Source organism: Chiloscyllium plagiosum, unplaced genomic scaffold (assembly GCF_037043375.1).
Source record: "Chiloscyllium plagiosum isolate Xiang-an unplaced genomic scaffold, Cpla_swu_hap1 HiC_scaffold_2, whole genome shotgun sequence".
In the NCBI taxonomy this organism is placed as follows: domain Eukaryota; kingdom Metazoa; phylum Chordata; class Chondrichthyes; order Orectolobiformes; family Hemiscylliidae; genus Chiloscyllium; species Chiloscyllium plagiosum.
The window spans coordinates 139735183-139751896 of NW_028270140.1; the positions used below are offsets into that span (position 1 = coordinate 139735183).

At 39.5% G+C, this 16714-nt stretch overlaps 1 protein-coding gene and 1 long non-coding RNA gene across 3 annotated transcripts in view; one reads left to right on the plus strand and one right to left on the minus strand.

The window, feature by feature from the left end:
* Positions 1-13907, plus strand: part of glra3 (glycine receptor, alpha 3) — a 223113-nt gene extending 209206 nt beyond the window's left edge. For both annotated transcript variants that reach the window (XM_043704625.2, XM_043704642.2), the window contains one exon: positions 11646-13907. In XM_043704625.2, coding sequence (XP_043560560.2) covers positions 11646-11921 — 276 coding nt within the window. In that variant the 3' untranslated portion in view covers positions 11922-13907. The remainder of the gene's footprint in view (positions 1-11645) is intronic.
* LOC148152002 (uncharacterized) overlaps positions 1-16714 on the minus strand; it is a 333843-nt gene that overhangs the window by 119440 nt on the left and 197689 nt on the right. The window lies entirely within an intron of this gene.

Here is a 16714-nt window from a genome sequence, read left to right on the forward strand (position 1 = left end):
ATGTTAGGGAATGTGATTCCCCTATCAGCTTGTAATCAATTATAATCTATCAAGTGTCACTGCAGATGTAGTGAGAGATAGATATGCGAGAGTGCTTTTAATCTGGAACAGGTTCAACCTCATTTGAAAACACAATCAACCTGCCATTTTAAGAACCAGAGGTTTTACCAGTCATTTTCCATTCTCTCCCATGATTATGACATTTAAAGGGTTAAACGTTTATTGGTCATTGGTGACAGCAGTAGAAGTTATATTCCATTTTGTATTGGCATCTATAACAAACACCTGTGGAAAAGATGAACCATCCTCATGATAGGTTGGACATATCTGACTGTATCCTCTCATCTCTTGATTGCAGCATCTAATTTTCTTGAATGAGGCTTGTCAGTTTGGTGAGGAAAATAATGCCCATTTTCAAAAGAGTGGCCATTTGTAATTTTTATGATTGCTGTAGAGTTCAATAACTTTCAAAAAGAGATGAGTTTCAGTGATTAATACAAAAGATCGCATAGCAATATTTCGACCTTAAGACTGTCATTATGACAAACAAATGAAAATCAACATTGAAACCTTAGTTAAGAGGAAGCTAATGCATTAAATTAGAGAAAAAAAGTACTATCTATTAAATTTGTAATATAGTTGAAAGCCTCAGGCCTCATTTATGCATTATAGTATACTCACGGCACAAATTATATCTTGTGCATAAAGTGCCAAGCTCTCCCCCTGATTTAACAGACTCTCTTCTTTCTGCCACACCCCAGGGTGAATCTTCCATCAACCTTTTAAAACAAATTTTCTTCCCTCAATCTTCTAAACATGGTTGCGTGTGGCATGGCAATCTGATGACTCCTTGGCCTTTAACTCTCCACCAGACTTGTTTCTTCAGAGACGATATCAGTTCTCACCAGCACTCTGCTTCATATTTAACCCCAAAACTGTTGCTTTCTTCTACCAAGCATGACAGCACTCGTGAGTCACCTTTCTGAAACCTGTCTGACTCTGAGGGCCTGTAATGATGCTACAGAAAGAGTCACCTCCTCCCCCAGGTGTTATAATGTGCATCTTACTTTCCATTAATTCTAATTTGAGTGTCTGACATCATGACAGGCAGCTCAAACGGTCTTGTCTCTACCATGATGCTAGATGGGCTTGTGTCTGGGCGCCATAGTGGCTCAGTGGTTAGGACTGCTGCCCCACAGCGCCACGGACCAGGTTCGTATCCGACTTCGGGCAACTATCTGCGTGGAGTTTGCACATTCTCCTCATGTCTGCGTGAGTTTCCTCTGGGTGCTCCAGTTTCCTCCCACAATCCAAAGATGTACAGGTTAGATGAATTGGCCATGCTAAAATTGCCCATAGTGCTAGATGCATTAGTCAAGAGTAAGTATAGGGCAGGGAAATGGGTCTGGGTGGGTTACTCTTCGGACGGTCAGTGTGGACCTGTTGGGCCAAATGGCCTGTTTCCATACTGTAGGGAATCTAATCAGATCTCATAGTAGGGCATTCCTCTTCTTGAAATTATTCTGCTATACCTTGACCTGAAAGGATACCATTTCAACCATAACAACCTTATAAAATCCAGTGCTCGTTATAGCATCTGATATTATTTTCATAATCCAGACACAACATTATGAACCTATCCTCAAAACTGAAACAATTACGATGAGAGATGAGTTCTAACAGTTTGTATCCATCGAAATTGAATAAAACCTCTGAAGCAAGTTCAATAAGCCTTAGTTTATTGTAGGAAGCAGTGGTATTAAGAGCAGAGTTGTTAATCCAGAGAGACAGGTAATGTTCTGGGGACCATGATAGATGGCAGAACTTGCATTTGATATTTTTAAAAAATCAACAATTTATGATAGCCATAAAATTATTGTCAGGAAACAAAAATCTGGTTCACTAATATCCTTTAAGAAAGGAAACTGCCATCCTTACCTGATCTGGTTTAAATGGGAATCTAAACCCACAGCAATGTGATTGACTCTTAAGTGAGATCTGGGCAATAAGTATGGACTATAACTGCAGGCTGGCCAGTGATACTTCCGTCCTATGAATTAATGAATGAAAATAAATAAATTTTTCATTTGCCTGAATTGCCAAGTTTCCCATTCTCTTCTGATATTGAATGAAATAGCGATTTTTGTATCACACTGTGGGGCACCAATAGACAGAAACTTTATAATATCCTCCTGAAATTTCACGTTGTTATTTTATGTGAGGTGCTAACCAGTTTAAAATGATTGGCTTCACATTGCTGCTTAAATTGCAGGCAGAGGAATCTGGATGAGTAGCTTTCGTGTTGACATGTCATAATTTTCACAGCCCACATCTTAACGTTTGTTGACCTATTAACAGATTGTGCAAATCACTGAAAGACATTTATGTCACTAAGATAATTAGGTATCTGGCGTTAAACTTAGAATAAACATGGAAAATTCAGTTTGAATTTTTATTTGGTCGATGGACAAACAATTTCTATTTTATAGGTCCATCAAGTGAAGTATCTTTAGGTTAACTTGCTAAACAAGATTCATCCGAAAGTAGAGATGATTATTCTTGTCCATTGTGATCAATGGAATAAGGAAATGTGACAGTTTTTAAAATGCTGCATCTGTGTCTGCAGTTCTGTTGTGATTTAAATAGGCAATTCTATGCTCGGAGATGTGGTCCACTGCAGGGAGCAGTCAGAGTATTGGGGTAAAAATATCTATTACAGTTTCCAAGCAGAATGCCATCAGACCAATGGGGAAGAGATGTATTTGGACCTGTTTGTGCTGTTATTCAGAAACTCTGTGTGCTGAGACTTGTAATTCTTTATTCAATTCAGCTTATTCTCATCCTTTCTTGAAAGTTCCACTGTTTTGTGATTCCACAAGATTTAACAAAACCTCAGCGCCTCAGCTAAATAACAGTCCCTTTTCTTTGAATCTCTAGAATGAGTGCTAGTGAATTACTCCTTCAAGAGGGTTCACCACAACCTGGTTTAATATCTAATTCTTGGGCTGTGGACATCACTGGTGAGGCTGGCATCTTTCGACCATTCCTTACTATCCCTGAGAGTGCCACCATCTTGAACTACCCCAATCATGCTGTGATGATTCTCTCCCAGTTCTATTTAGCTTGCATCAATACAGCATTCGTGAAGTAATACTGACATACTTCCAAGTTGGATGGCGCAGACCCTGCTGTAGACTTGGAGGTGCCTCCTTTATGCTCCTAGGTTGTAGAAGTAACAAATTTCAGAATGGACCTCAAGGAAGCTTGATGCAAGTTGCAAGAAAAATGTTCTTGATGACTGTAGTGATTGGAACAAGGTCAACTAAGTGGACCTCTCAAATATGAATTCCCTGATTGGGGCTGTTAAACTGGTTCAATCAGGGAACCCTCGCTGACAGATATAAACAGGAATGTCAGAGGTTCTGTTTACTCTGTGAGCTGGCTCTGTGGAAGATGGACCAGTGTCAAGTACTATGTAAATAAAGGATGACTTGGTAATGGGATACCAGCCGAGGAGTTATTTCAATAACAAAGGAATTAAAAGTGAGAACTGCAGCTAAATTTATCTCACTTGAAATCAATACCAGGGAAATCAAATCGAAAGGCTCCAACTCGTATCTAACAACAAACAACAGTGCCAGGGAACTGGAGAGTGGTGAATGTTGTGCCCCTGTTCAAAAAGGGAAGAGGGATAACCCCGGGAATTACAGGCCACTTAGTCTTACTTCGGTGGTAGGCAAAGTAATGGAAAGGGTACTGAGGGATAGGAATTATGAGTATCTGGAAAGACACTGCTTGATTACGGACAGCCAGCACGGATTTGTGAGGGGTAGGTCTTGCCTTACAAGTCTTATTGAATTCTTTGAGGAGGTGACTAAGCATGTGGATGAGGGTAGAGCAGTGGATGTAGTGTACATGGATTTTAGTAAGGCTTTTGATAAGGTTCCCCATGGTAGGCTTATGCGGAAAGTCAGGAGGCATGGGATAGTGGGCAGTTTGGCCAGTTGGATAGAGAACTGGCTAACCGGTCGAAGTCAGAGAGTGGTGATAGACGGTAAATATCCAGCCTGGAGCCCAGTTACAAGTGGAGTTCCGCAGGGATCAGTTCTGGGTCCTCTGCTGTTTGTAATTTTTATTAATGACTTGGAAGAGGGAGTCGAAGGGTGGGTCAGTAAATTTGCAGACGATATGAAGATTGGTGGAGTTGTGGATAGTGAGGGGGGCTGTTGTCAGCTGCAAAGGGACTTAGATATGATGCAGAGCTGGGCTGAGGAGTGGCAGATGGAGTTCAATCCTGTCAAGTGTGAGGTTGTCCATTTTGGAAGGACAAATAAGAATGCGGAATACAGGGTTAACGGTAGGGTTCTTAGTAAGGTGGAGGAGCAGAAGGATCTTGGGGTCTGTGTTCATAGATCTTTGAAAGTTGCCACTCAGGTGGATAGAGCTTGTAAGAAGGCCTATGGTGTATTAGCGTTCATTAGCAGAGGGATTGAATTCAAGAGTCGTGAGGTGATGTTGCAGCTGGATAGGACCTTGGTTAGGCCACATTTGGGATACTGTGTGCAGTTCTGGTCGCCTCACTTTAGGAAAGATGTGGAAGCTTTGGAGAGGGTGCAGAGGAGATTTACCAGGATGTTGCCTGGAATGGAGAATAGGTCGTACGAGGATAGGTTGAGAGTGCTAGGCCTTTTCTCATTGGAACAGCGAAGGATGAGGGTTGACTTGATAGAGGTTTATAAGGTGATCAGGGGAATAGATAGAGTAGAAAGTCAGAGACTTTTTCCCCGGGTACAACAGAGTGTTACAAGGGGATATAAATTTAAGGTGAAGGGTGGAAGGTATAGGGGGGATGTCAGGGGTAGGTTCTTTACCCAGAGAGTGGTGGGGGCATGGAATGCCCTGCCTGTGGGAGTGGCAGAGTCAGCATCATTGGTGACCTTTAAGCGGCAATTGGATAGGTACATGGATAGGTGCTTAAGTTAGGACAAATGTTCGGCACAACATCGTGGGCCGAAGGGCCTGTTCTGTGCTGTATTGTTCTATGTTCTATGTTCTATTAATTGGGTTTAGGGCCATACAAATCTTAATGGTTTGACATTGCGTTGAATAGCAATGACAAATTTGTGTTTGACCCAATTATCAACTCATTTCCCTGCTGCTAATTGTCAGATTAATCAATTAAAGTCAGTGGAAGCAATACTCACCATCACACAACTGCCTCATAGTGTTAATCTTATTAACTCTGTCAAACAGTCCTTAAGTTTCTTACACAGGACCTCACACCAACCATATGGATGAGAAAAGGATTTTAAAATTGTTTTTCATCTGCCTGAACATAATGCTGTAAGATACTGACAAACAGATTAAAGAATCATCTCAGTCATTTCTACTGTACTTTAACGAAGATGTTGAGTCTTTTCCTTTAAATAATTATGCTTCCTGTCAAAGAGCAGAGAAATGGATTTTAGAGAGACACATGGAGAGAAACTTAATCTTCAGCACAGATGGGAAACTGAACTTTTTTTAAAGTCTTTTTTAGAGTCAGGCACAGAGGGGGCAATCAGTAATAGCTACAAAGTTTTGCAAAGTGTATCCTTTCTTTGGTATATATTGGAATGTACACATCAGACTGTATACAGCTCAATGTGAGAAACAGTTCCTTTAGTAACAAATAAAAAATGTTTATCACAAGTAAAACTTGCTCAAGTAAAGATACAAACAAGGTTGACAAGGGTTTTAAACTGTACACAAATATATAACTACCCCACTCAAAACAGAATTATTCACAAATTGCCCAAATATTGGGCTGTAGCCAAAGTCATTTTGCACGTAAGCTGTTGGCACAGGGGCAGGTGTCTTCCTGGATCAGTTATGGTGGTTGAAATAACTTTTCTGGAGACAGTGGTGTAGACCTCAAAATTTGCCTTAGAAACCCTCCACTTTCAGTGATGAACCCTTCCAGTGGGTTTTCAGCAGACTCACTTTGATCAAAGGAGTTTTAAAGAAAACAAGAGATGAAAAATGCTGCTGTTCCATGCGCATTATCTCTGTGTTTAGATCCAACAGATCTATTACAATCACAAACTAGGTCATGTGATCATGCCTTGAAAGTATTGTAGACTCAGTCGCTATTATTGAGCAGCTTTACAAAAGCAACATTTTTCCTTGCTGCCGCTAGTCTCCTTTGTTCTACAAAGTGTTCCTTTCAAATGATATATTGATATACATCCATTTAATAATCCAAAAAGAATGTTTCAGATATCACATCTTCACAACGATACATAGTATACAGCAGCCAGCTGTACTGACTCAAATCCCTACTGAATTCCAGTAAAACTTCATCAGCCTTATACTCAAAACCTTTTTGATAATCATTGAGTTCAGTCATGGAAATGGTAATAGTTCCATCATTTTATCCCTACTCAGAATCGCAACGTGCAGTATGGTTCAGAATGAATTAGCAAGATTGAATGTGTCATTCCTTTATATTTTCCTTCAGTGATTCATTCATTCCTGTTGAATAAACCAAGAATAAAAATTTCTCAGGGTTTGCTCCAACCTTCAATTAATGAGTGTGGGGGAGAGCTTTGTGTATGTTTAAATTAACAGCAAGGGACCAAGCAACTTCTGAGCTCTTGAATTTGCACAATGCAATATTGAAAGACTCGCTGAAAGGATAGTTAATTTGAAATCATGTGGCAGCCTTCAAAGAAAACTGGATCAATCAATACCTGTTAGATCATGGCGATCCTGAGATTGCAAAAGATTCCGTTTTGTGCTTCCTTATAATAAGGGACTAACAGTTCATGTGAGTGAGTGGAGTAGGGGGTGGGGGTGGGGGGTCATGACGAATTATGTACACAGAGTGCAAAAACAGAAATTGCTGGGAGATCTCAAACTGTCTGGCAGCATCTTTAGAAAGAAAGCAGAGTTAACGTTTCAGGTCCAGCGACCCTTCTTCAGAACTGAACTGGACTTGAAACATTAATACTGCTTTCTGAGGAAGTATCAGTGAGCCTGAAACGTTAACTCTGATTTCTCTCCACAAATGCTGCCAGACTTGCTGAGCTTTTCCAACAATTTGTGTTTTTGTTTCTGATTTCCAGCATCCACAATTTTTTTGGGTTTCGATTTGTTAAGTGTATCAATGCCTTGGATAGAAGGAGGTTTGAAAAGTTAAACACCTTTTTCTCACTTTGGATTTTCTTAAATTCTTATACAAAGTAAATCAAGTATTCTCTTATTCTCTCTGGTAAAATATATTTTAAAGATCACCCAAGCACACTAAATTTGCATGTTGATATCTGACAGTATTTCTTTTAAGTTCCTAGTCTATTTCTTTCTCTTCATAAAGTGAGTTGGAATACTGTTGTGCAATGAAATTAATCACACAGTATCTTAAATTTTCATGAAGTTACTTCTTCCTAGTTAAAAGCATTGCGACATGATTTGAGCATAAAGCTCATTCAGATGCTCCCCAGCACTGACCAAGTTATTTTTGTAACCTTCCATTACCTCCCTCAGCATCTGGACTATTTCATTTGGGTCACTAGAGGGCGATGTAGCTTTCTCTGAGAAAACTGCAGCCCAAAATAAAAGCAGTGAGCAGCTCCCTAAATCTAAGCCCATGAACAAACAAAATCACTGATCAAAGAATAAGTGCTCCAATTTGAAGTTATCACTAACTGTAATTTGAACCCTACATTGGGGTCAACTTTGTTATGTAATGACAGGAGAGGTACCTTGGAATTGTATCTGGTTTGAGGAGCGGAATATGAGATTTTTACACAATGTGAACTATGTGGTAGATTCCCTGTGTTAGAACATTCTGTATTTGTCCCTGTTCCGTGTCTCGATGTCAATACTAACTCATTTTATGCTCTCAAATCATTTTGTCATCTGACTGAAGCTCCTCTGTGTTTTTGCATGGGCTGTTAGTTTTGTGTGCCTGTTGGTACTGATTTCATACAAAAAAAAAGCACTTGCTATCATGTTAAAAGTGCTTTACATGGTTTATTATGCTGTGATCAGCAACATTACAGGAACTGGCATCAATTCTACAATATTGTAAGAGTAGGTTTGATAGGAAAACTCAGAACATGTCTGCCAGTCATTTTATTTAAATTATTTTAATTCATCCCCTCAAGATAAAATAGTTAATTTAAACACATTTGGGACACATATTTTAGCTTAGTTACCAGCTGTGCCCTCATTCTGGTTAATTTTAAATTAACATAGAACTATTGCCACTGAATCTGGAAATGTACCAGAATCTTTGGTAATGTGTGTGGGATTTTTGGATTGAAATTGCAGTATGTTATAATAACGCCTTTGATCTGAATTTATTTCTGTTATTTTAATGAGCATGTTAAAATAACGTAGAATTCAGAAGGATATGTTAATACCTTTGTAATTAAATGCCACAGCAGCACTTCAATTTCCACGTCCTTTACCGCTGACATTTAGTTCCTTTCCTTTGCTTCTTGTTTGTACCAATATCTATCCCAATGGAGGAGCGTGAGGGTCGACAGGTCATTTCCCCACCCTGTCCACTCTCCAACCAGATGGTGGAAAGTTTCCTGGAACATTACTGGGTGACACAACCACCATACTCTTCCCCTTCCTCCCTGATGATTTGGTAAAGGTTAGCATAATCTATTGTACTTCCTGCTGCCACCTGTAGATATAGTGGAATGATTTACAAAGGGAAGCTGTCGACAAGATGGTATTGTCATTGGACTAGAATCCCAAAACCCTGGGCTGATGGTCTGGGAAAGTGTTGAAATCTGAGCTCAATAAAAATCTCAAATTGTTCAAAAGAAATTGGCCTGATAGTAAACCTGTAACCATTGTTGTTAAAACAAAAGGTCTGGCTTTGCTAATAAGGAAATCTACCATCCTTCCCTGGTCTGGTCAACATGTAGCTCTAGACCCATAGCAATGTGGTTGAATCTTAACTAAGCCACCAGTTCATGAGTAACTAAGGATAGGCAATGGATACTGACCTATCTAATAGCCCTGGAATGAACAAAAAGATGGGGCAGAACGGTTAGCACTGCTGCCTCATAGTGCCAGGGACCCAGGTTTGATTCCAGCCTTAGGTGAATGACTCTGTGGAGTTTGCACGTTCTCCCCATATCCGCATGGGTTTCCTCCGGGTGATCCAGTTTCCTCCCACAGTCCAAATATGTGCAGATTAGGGTGGATTGGCCATGCTAAATTGCCCACAATGTTCAGGGGGAATATAGGGAGATGGTCTGGGTGGGACAATCTTAAGAGGGCTGGTGTGGGCTTGTTTGGCCAAATGGCCTGTTTCCAAACTGTGGGGATTTCTAAAGAAATGCATATAATTAACCATGCACTAAACTGTGCCAGTGTTTATGCTGTGCCTAAATTTCCTCCCACTCCTTTTCATCTGACCCTATCATCTTATCTTTCTATTTTGTCCAAATCTACTTCCTGGTTTACTGCATCAATGGCATGCCCTCTTTGTGATAACAAGTTCCACATTCTCACCACATACTGAGTAAAATAAACCTATCCAATTCCTATTGAATTGATCAGTGATTATTAGATGCTTCTAACCAGATTTCTCCACAAGTGAAAGCATTTATCTTAAACGTACCTGACTGAACCTATTAAATTAAGCTAGTTGTCAGGCTAGAGAAAGGAGCTTCAACCAGCCTTGAACATCTAACATGCACCAACATTTCACATTTGGAAGTAATCCCTTTAGTTTTGTCGTTGCTTATTTCTTTTGTTGTTATCTCTTTCCCATGTGTGAACACTCAAAGCACTTGTAACCCACTCCAGTAGGTATTTGGGACAAATGGTATGGTCCAATGACCAGGACTGGTTGAATGCTGTTTTAGCTGATTGTAGTTAAGGTGATATGAAGAATGGTATCAGGAGTCTATCACTGTGTTGGAGCCAGGAAACTCAATGAGTTCTCACTTTAGGAGCATATGCAAGTTAAAACTATAGGCATACAATAAGGACATCTACACCATTTAGAATTTTAAAAAACTTAGTTCGACTGTACAGATTATTACATTTATTATTACATCTGTTATAATATCACAATACCCTGTGGATTTGACTAATAATCCTGATTCATTTGCTCCCTTCCTTTGTCAGATTTACCCATGGCATTCATTACCCATCCATAATGGGCCCTGAGAAGAATTTCCAACCATGAGATTGAGGAGAGAGGAAGGGATACAGGGATGAGCCAAGATCACTCAATTATTTGTTTAGATTGTGACTGATCTGCACTGAACATAGAAAGTGCTGGGGAAATTCAGCAGGACTGGCAACATCTGTGCAGAGAGAAACAGAGTTAATGTTTCAAGTCCAATCTGAGCCAGTTCTAAAGAAAAATCAAACAGGACTCAAAACGTTAATTCTCTTTCTCTTTCCATGGATGCTGCCAAACCTGCTGAGTTTATACAGCATTTTCTGTTTTTTATCTCAGATTTCCAATCTGCATTATTTTGTTTTTATAACTTGACTTATCTGACATGGTGGGCCAAAGGGCCTACCTCTATGCTATATGACTGGATGACTATGACTCGTTAACCTGTTTAGTTTTTAAACTACCCTTAATACATTTACTTAATCTTGTCGTTTAGCAGCAACTCTGACAATTACTGCTAAATGGTCCACCACATCTCAACAAGTTTCTGAAAGAAGAAGTTCCAGATTTCTACAACACTTTGTTGGAAGAGCTATGTCTGGCCATCACCCTCAAATGGCTTAGCTCTAAGTTTAAGTCTATTCTCTGTTGACCTCAAACCTACAACCTGATGAAACAGTTGTGTTATTCTGATAGTTGTTGAACATCACCAATGAGATAAGTGTCAGGGTAGTACTAAACAACTCAGATCAATAGATAGTACTTGCCTGTTTCTCTCAAGAGAGCATACAAGATGTATTAAAAGTGGTTGAGGTAGAAATGTTGTGCATTTGGGAAATACACTTTGTTTCTGGATCTTCGATCCATTATCACAGTAACATCTGAACTGTAGCTTACATGGCCTTGAGAATCATTGACATTATTCAGCACTGAATCATCCGCACAATTTCATCTGTACTTCAATAAATAGCAAACACGTTAAAAACAATCATCAAAAGTCACACAACACCAGGTTATAGTGCAACACGTTTATTTGAAATCACAAGCTTTCGGAGCGCTGCCCCATAGTCAAGTAAAGTCAATGATGAAGGTGACTTCATCTGACGCAGGAGCAGCACTCCAAAAGCTCACAAATTCAAATAAACCAGTTGGATTATAAACTGGTGTGAGTGACTTCTGACCTTGTCCACCACAGACCAACACCAGCACCTCCACATTAAAAAAAATTGAGAAGACCATAAGACCAAAGATATAGGAGCAAAATTAGGCCATTGTCTCAATTAGTTGCAGAAAGTATACAAATATTAAAATGGGGGATAAGCATTTCACAGGTTATATTATTCACAGATTGAATTAAAGAATGAAATAGAAATATATTAGCTAAATATTTCTGAGCTTCCATTGCAGGGTGTAAAAAGGAGCTCAGAATGGTATCGTGTGACAATGATGTTGTTGTTCTTATCTGACATGGTCATCCAGGGTTAATCTGAATATTCTGTTACTTTCTCAGGATGATGAGGTGAGAGAAAGTCGTTTTAGCTTTGCTGCATATGGGGTGGGACCTTGCCTACAAACAAAAGATGGCGTCACCACTAAAAGTGCAATCAACGCATCCCAGACTGCCCCAAAAAACCAAGATGATATGAGAAAACTCTTCATTGACAGAGCCAAGAAGATCGATACCGTGGCACGGGCTGGTTTTCCTTTAGCCTTTTTAATTTTCAATATTTTCTATTGGGTCATTTACAAAATCCTCAGACACGAGGACATACACCAACAGCAATAGTTTAAGCCTCAAACAGGCATCATTAACAACATGTCAGTAACAGAAGTAACATTGAAAGAGATCTTAGTGTAATAATGAGGCCACTTTGGGCCAGAATTCATCTTTAATACACTGAGCAGTAATGTTAAATGTACTATGCAAATTTAAAGAGGAACCCAAATGAATAATAATAGATTACTTCTCTAATGCTTTCTGCATTTTCACATCACAGAGAGTACTTGGGAAAGAGATTTTTTACATGACTGAGAATATGATAAAGTTAAATATTGGCTGAAATAAATATGTTTATAGTTTTGTTTTCTTGTTTTGATGTTTTGCCTTGACTGCTTCCAATTTGAAGATAGCAATAACTAAATTACTGTAGACTTATCAGGGGGAACTGTTGTGGAATGCAACAATTATCTAGGAGAGAGAGCAAGTAATTGGAAGCTTACTGTATGTCTTCCAGCCAGTCTGGTTTCTTCTTTTTATCCTCCAAACTTTATTCAATCTCGGGATGGGAAAGCAATTTCTTGGCTGACAAAATAAGGGACACATTCACCCATCCAATTCCTCTCCTTTGCCTTGTAGCTACACCACTTGGCTGATGTGGTAGTTTGTTCTTATAATCAAGTCTTGTTTAAAAACAGAAAGTGCTGGAGTAACTCAGCATATCTGATGACTGGGTGGCACAGTCGCTCGGTGGTTAGCACTGCTGCCTCACCCAGGTTCGATTCAACCCTTGAGGGACTGTGTGGAGTTTGCACGTTATTGTCTGCCTGGGTTTCCTCTGGGTGTTCCGGTTCCCTCCACAGTCCAAGGTTAGGTGGACTGGCTATGCTAAATTGCCCCTAGTGTCCAGGCGTGTGTAAATTAGCTGTATTAGCCATGGGAAATGCAGGGTTACAGGGAAAGGGTGGAGGATGAGTCTGGTTGGGATGCTGTTCGGAGGGTTGGTGTGGACTAGTTGGGCTGAATGGCTGGCTTCCACACTGTAGGGATTCTATGAAGTAACTGCACCTGTAGAAAGAATGTTAACGTTTTGATCGAATCCAGTGTAACACTTGTCCAGAACCAAAGACTTAACTCTTTACCTTTGGCATTTGGTGATTTGTTTTTTTCAGGGTGGGAGTGAATTGAATCAAATAACTGTCCCTATTTGATGCAAATGGGATAAACAAAAATGTCTTACCCAACAAACAATGAGCGAGCTTTGAGATTTCCCAGCTCAAAATTAACTTTGGAAATCTAAGGATAAAGATTAAAACTCGTTAATGAATTTGGCAATAGATCATTGCAAACTCAAAAGGATGTGCTCCTGGGAAGTAGAATTAATGAGGAGATAAAAGGGAATCCATGATGTATTGTGAGTACGCTTGCTAATAATGTTTTAATTACAACTAAGAAAGCCCATTGGTTCAGGGCCATTGTACTGCAGCACCAAACAGGAACACACAAAGCCCGAAGATATAGTTTGTAGGTGGAAAGGGAGATGTTGGAGGCGAGATGGAAAAGTCAATCAGTATGAGATCCTGTAAAAGAATGAGACAGAGGCAGAGTCCATGAGTTTCAAAGAATTGAGGCTGCGTTTCTTTTAAATTTTTACTTCCATATTATGTAATATACATATATGCACCAGTACAGTTAGGTAAAGAGGCAATACAGGAAAGTACCCCCTGCGATCTTGTGAAAATGCTAAACAGCTCCTAAACCATCTGTGAATGATACCATATAACACGACTAATTTTCAAGGTGTTACTATTCCACAAACCAACACCTGCATTTTACAGATTTACTGCTTAACTCTGGTGATGCAGTTCTTTATTTTGCAATGTGTAAAATGTACTACTTGCTGATAAGTACAATACAGCCGTATTGCGTGCATTGATGCTGATACTCTGACTGCACTGCCTGTGTTCCAGTTTAAAATAGTCAAACGAGACGAGATAACTTCTGACTGTTATCCATTTCTGGTTCTTAGTTTTTGCATATGAGCGACTGACAAACAGGATCACACCCATGAATCTTACTTGTACATTTATTCCCAGCTTACCTTGTTACAAGCCACCCTTGTGCCAGCTGCGAAGTGCAGGCTCTTTGATAAAAGCTGACAGATGTGAACTGTTCAAAGTCTGAGCCTTGTTACCAAAGCCATTTCTGACATTCCTAGCTTGCTGCTGATTACTGCCATAACGTAGGCTGAGACCCCATGCAACTAATATGACACATTCTTGATGTGGTGAGATGGCCAAAAATAGGAGCTTATTTGGGGAGCTCAAAAACAGACATTATTTGGTGAATCTTTAATGAAATGCATTCCAGCTGATGTACCATTTCTCAAAAATCACATACATAATGTCCACAATAGAGTGCTTTCAACTGATGGGTGTCTCAGAGTGAAGAGATGTTGCAGAAGTATAATAAGAGACATATTTACAGTAATTGGGATTTCCCATTTAGGGAGAGTGAGCTCCATTCAGGACTCTCTGATTTTCACTTCTGTCCCTGGGAACTGGTTTCTAATTATACAGTGCTGTGTAATATAGAGAGACTCAGGAGGGTGGAGGGGCAATTTTGACACTGGGCAATAATGTGTAACATACACGCAATATTGTATTGACCACCCATTGCACATTCCTCCATTATCATTCTGACGAAGGTCAACAGGAATGAAAGTCAGGAGCAATGTGTGTCATCTGACACTGCCTATTTTGTCTGGTCACCCAGAATCATAATGGGTCCTTCCCCAGGGGATAAGCATGAAGGCAGAAGCTCTCGTCTTTACTTTCCTGAAGCAGCAGGCCTTAAGTTGATGATGGAGGTGTTGAATCAAACTTTTCTGTGACCACACTCTCACCAAGCTCTCTGTAGGCTCAGCTGTCTATATATAGACTCCAGTCAATCAGACTCTTATCCAATGAACGCCAATCTAGTCTTGATTGTAGTCAAGCCTTAGAACTCCATATTGAAGGCCATTGTGCCCTTAGTTCTTACACATGTGAAATGACGTTTTACTTTTAAGGGAACAAGATATGTATAAAACAGGTGAATCTTCATTTTCAGTTTTAAAGTCTAAAATTTACAAGAAATAGACTTATTTTTTCTTTTTCTAAATTATACAGCCGCGAGGTGTCTTTTACAGTAGAAGAAATTTTTTCCACAATTACTTCATATATTTGTCTGGATGTTGCATGTTATTTCTTATTGAAGGTTAATGTTTGTTTGATTTCTTATGATTAGTAAGTGCTACTTTCTTAGCGTAACTCTAAAGGAACTACTGAACAAACGTCAATGATGCTGTTTGTCGTAATATGTGCAAGGAAATACCTTTTGAACAAATATACTTTCTAGCAGTTGAAAAGCAAGACTTTTGTATTGTGTTGGGCTCAGTGGAAATAATACTGTGTAATATTGCATTATAAGCACTTCCTTTGTTCATATCAAATTCAATTGTCCAGCATTTTAAGAAGGAAAAGGGAATGGATATGCGGTTTTAGTGACTAGCTCCAGTCAGAAAACCATGACCAACACAGACACAATAGGCCAAGTAATCTCCCATTATGCAGGGATTTCAGTAACAGTCTATGACATTAAAAACCATTAAAAATAAACTCCTCTAAAAATTGCAGAGAATGTTGTGGGATATTTAATACACAAAGATAAGGCGTTCACACAGTATTATTTTTCAGCCTGTAAAAACTCAAAAAGCATTTATTATCCAAAAATCAACAGCTTTGGTAATTTCCTGATTGCTTTTATTTTGTAAAGAGCTCACACTCAAGACATTCGACAGACAAGCATTCATCTCTTTTAATGATTTTCAAAGAGAAACTGTCTAAATTCCAGACTCAGCATTTGTTGCTTGGCTGAAACAAGCGCACTTGTGCATTAGGTCTTATTCAGAGATTACGTTAATAATGGATTGATAACATTGGAGAGGCTTAATTCTCATTGCTTTCACTGCATAATACACAAAACTGCTGGAAATCGTAAACAGTAGCACGATATTCACAAGAGATAGATCAACAACTGAAAGAGAAACAGGGTTGATGGTGCAATGTGGTTGTTCATCAGGCTTTCAGACTGAAAAGAACCTTGGTAATCAATGTGCCTCTAGGAGCTAATGATTAGCTCCTGCATGCTACAGCCAGCCACAGGGGACAATCAAAAATATGTCTGTATTTGTTTGTGTTTAATTATTGGACCATTTGCTTTATTAATTCTGAAATGATTAGAGGTGCAGATGCCTGTTGACTGAAGGGGACAATTGGAAGCAGGAAGTTGCACTGATGTAACCTCCATCACGAACTGTTCTTTGGCTGTCCTATTTGTTATAAGTCCAAAAAATTAAAGGAAAGCTGAAAAGAACAACAGGAGGAGAGCAGAGGAGATGGGAGTGGGAAAACCACCAAAACACCTCATGAACTTGATTAAAACTCAACATTATAGTTGCTCTTTCAGTGAAGCCAAGTTCAAGGATGGATTGGATAAGCTAGGGTTGTTACAGAGGAGATTGTGTATAAAACCGTGAGGACTGTGGATAAGAAGATCATTTTACCCCTTGGCTTGGAGTGGGGGAGCCATAATGAGGAGGTATAGATTGTAGTTAAGAGATGGGAGGTTTACAATGAATGTGGACTTTTCATGTTAGAGAGCGAGAGGGGTGGGAGGGAACTGGTGGAATTTGAAACTCATTGCCTGATTACCAGAATGAGGGAGAAACCCTGGTAACATTTCAAAATTACTTAGATATGCACTTTAAGTACTGGAACTGACAAGGTTCTAGACTGTGATGTAGAGAGGGGTTGCACTGA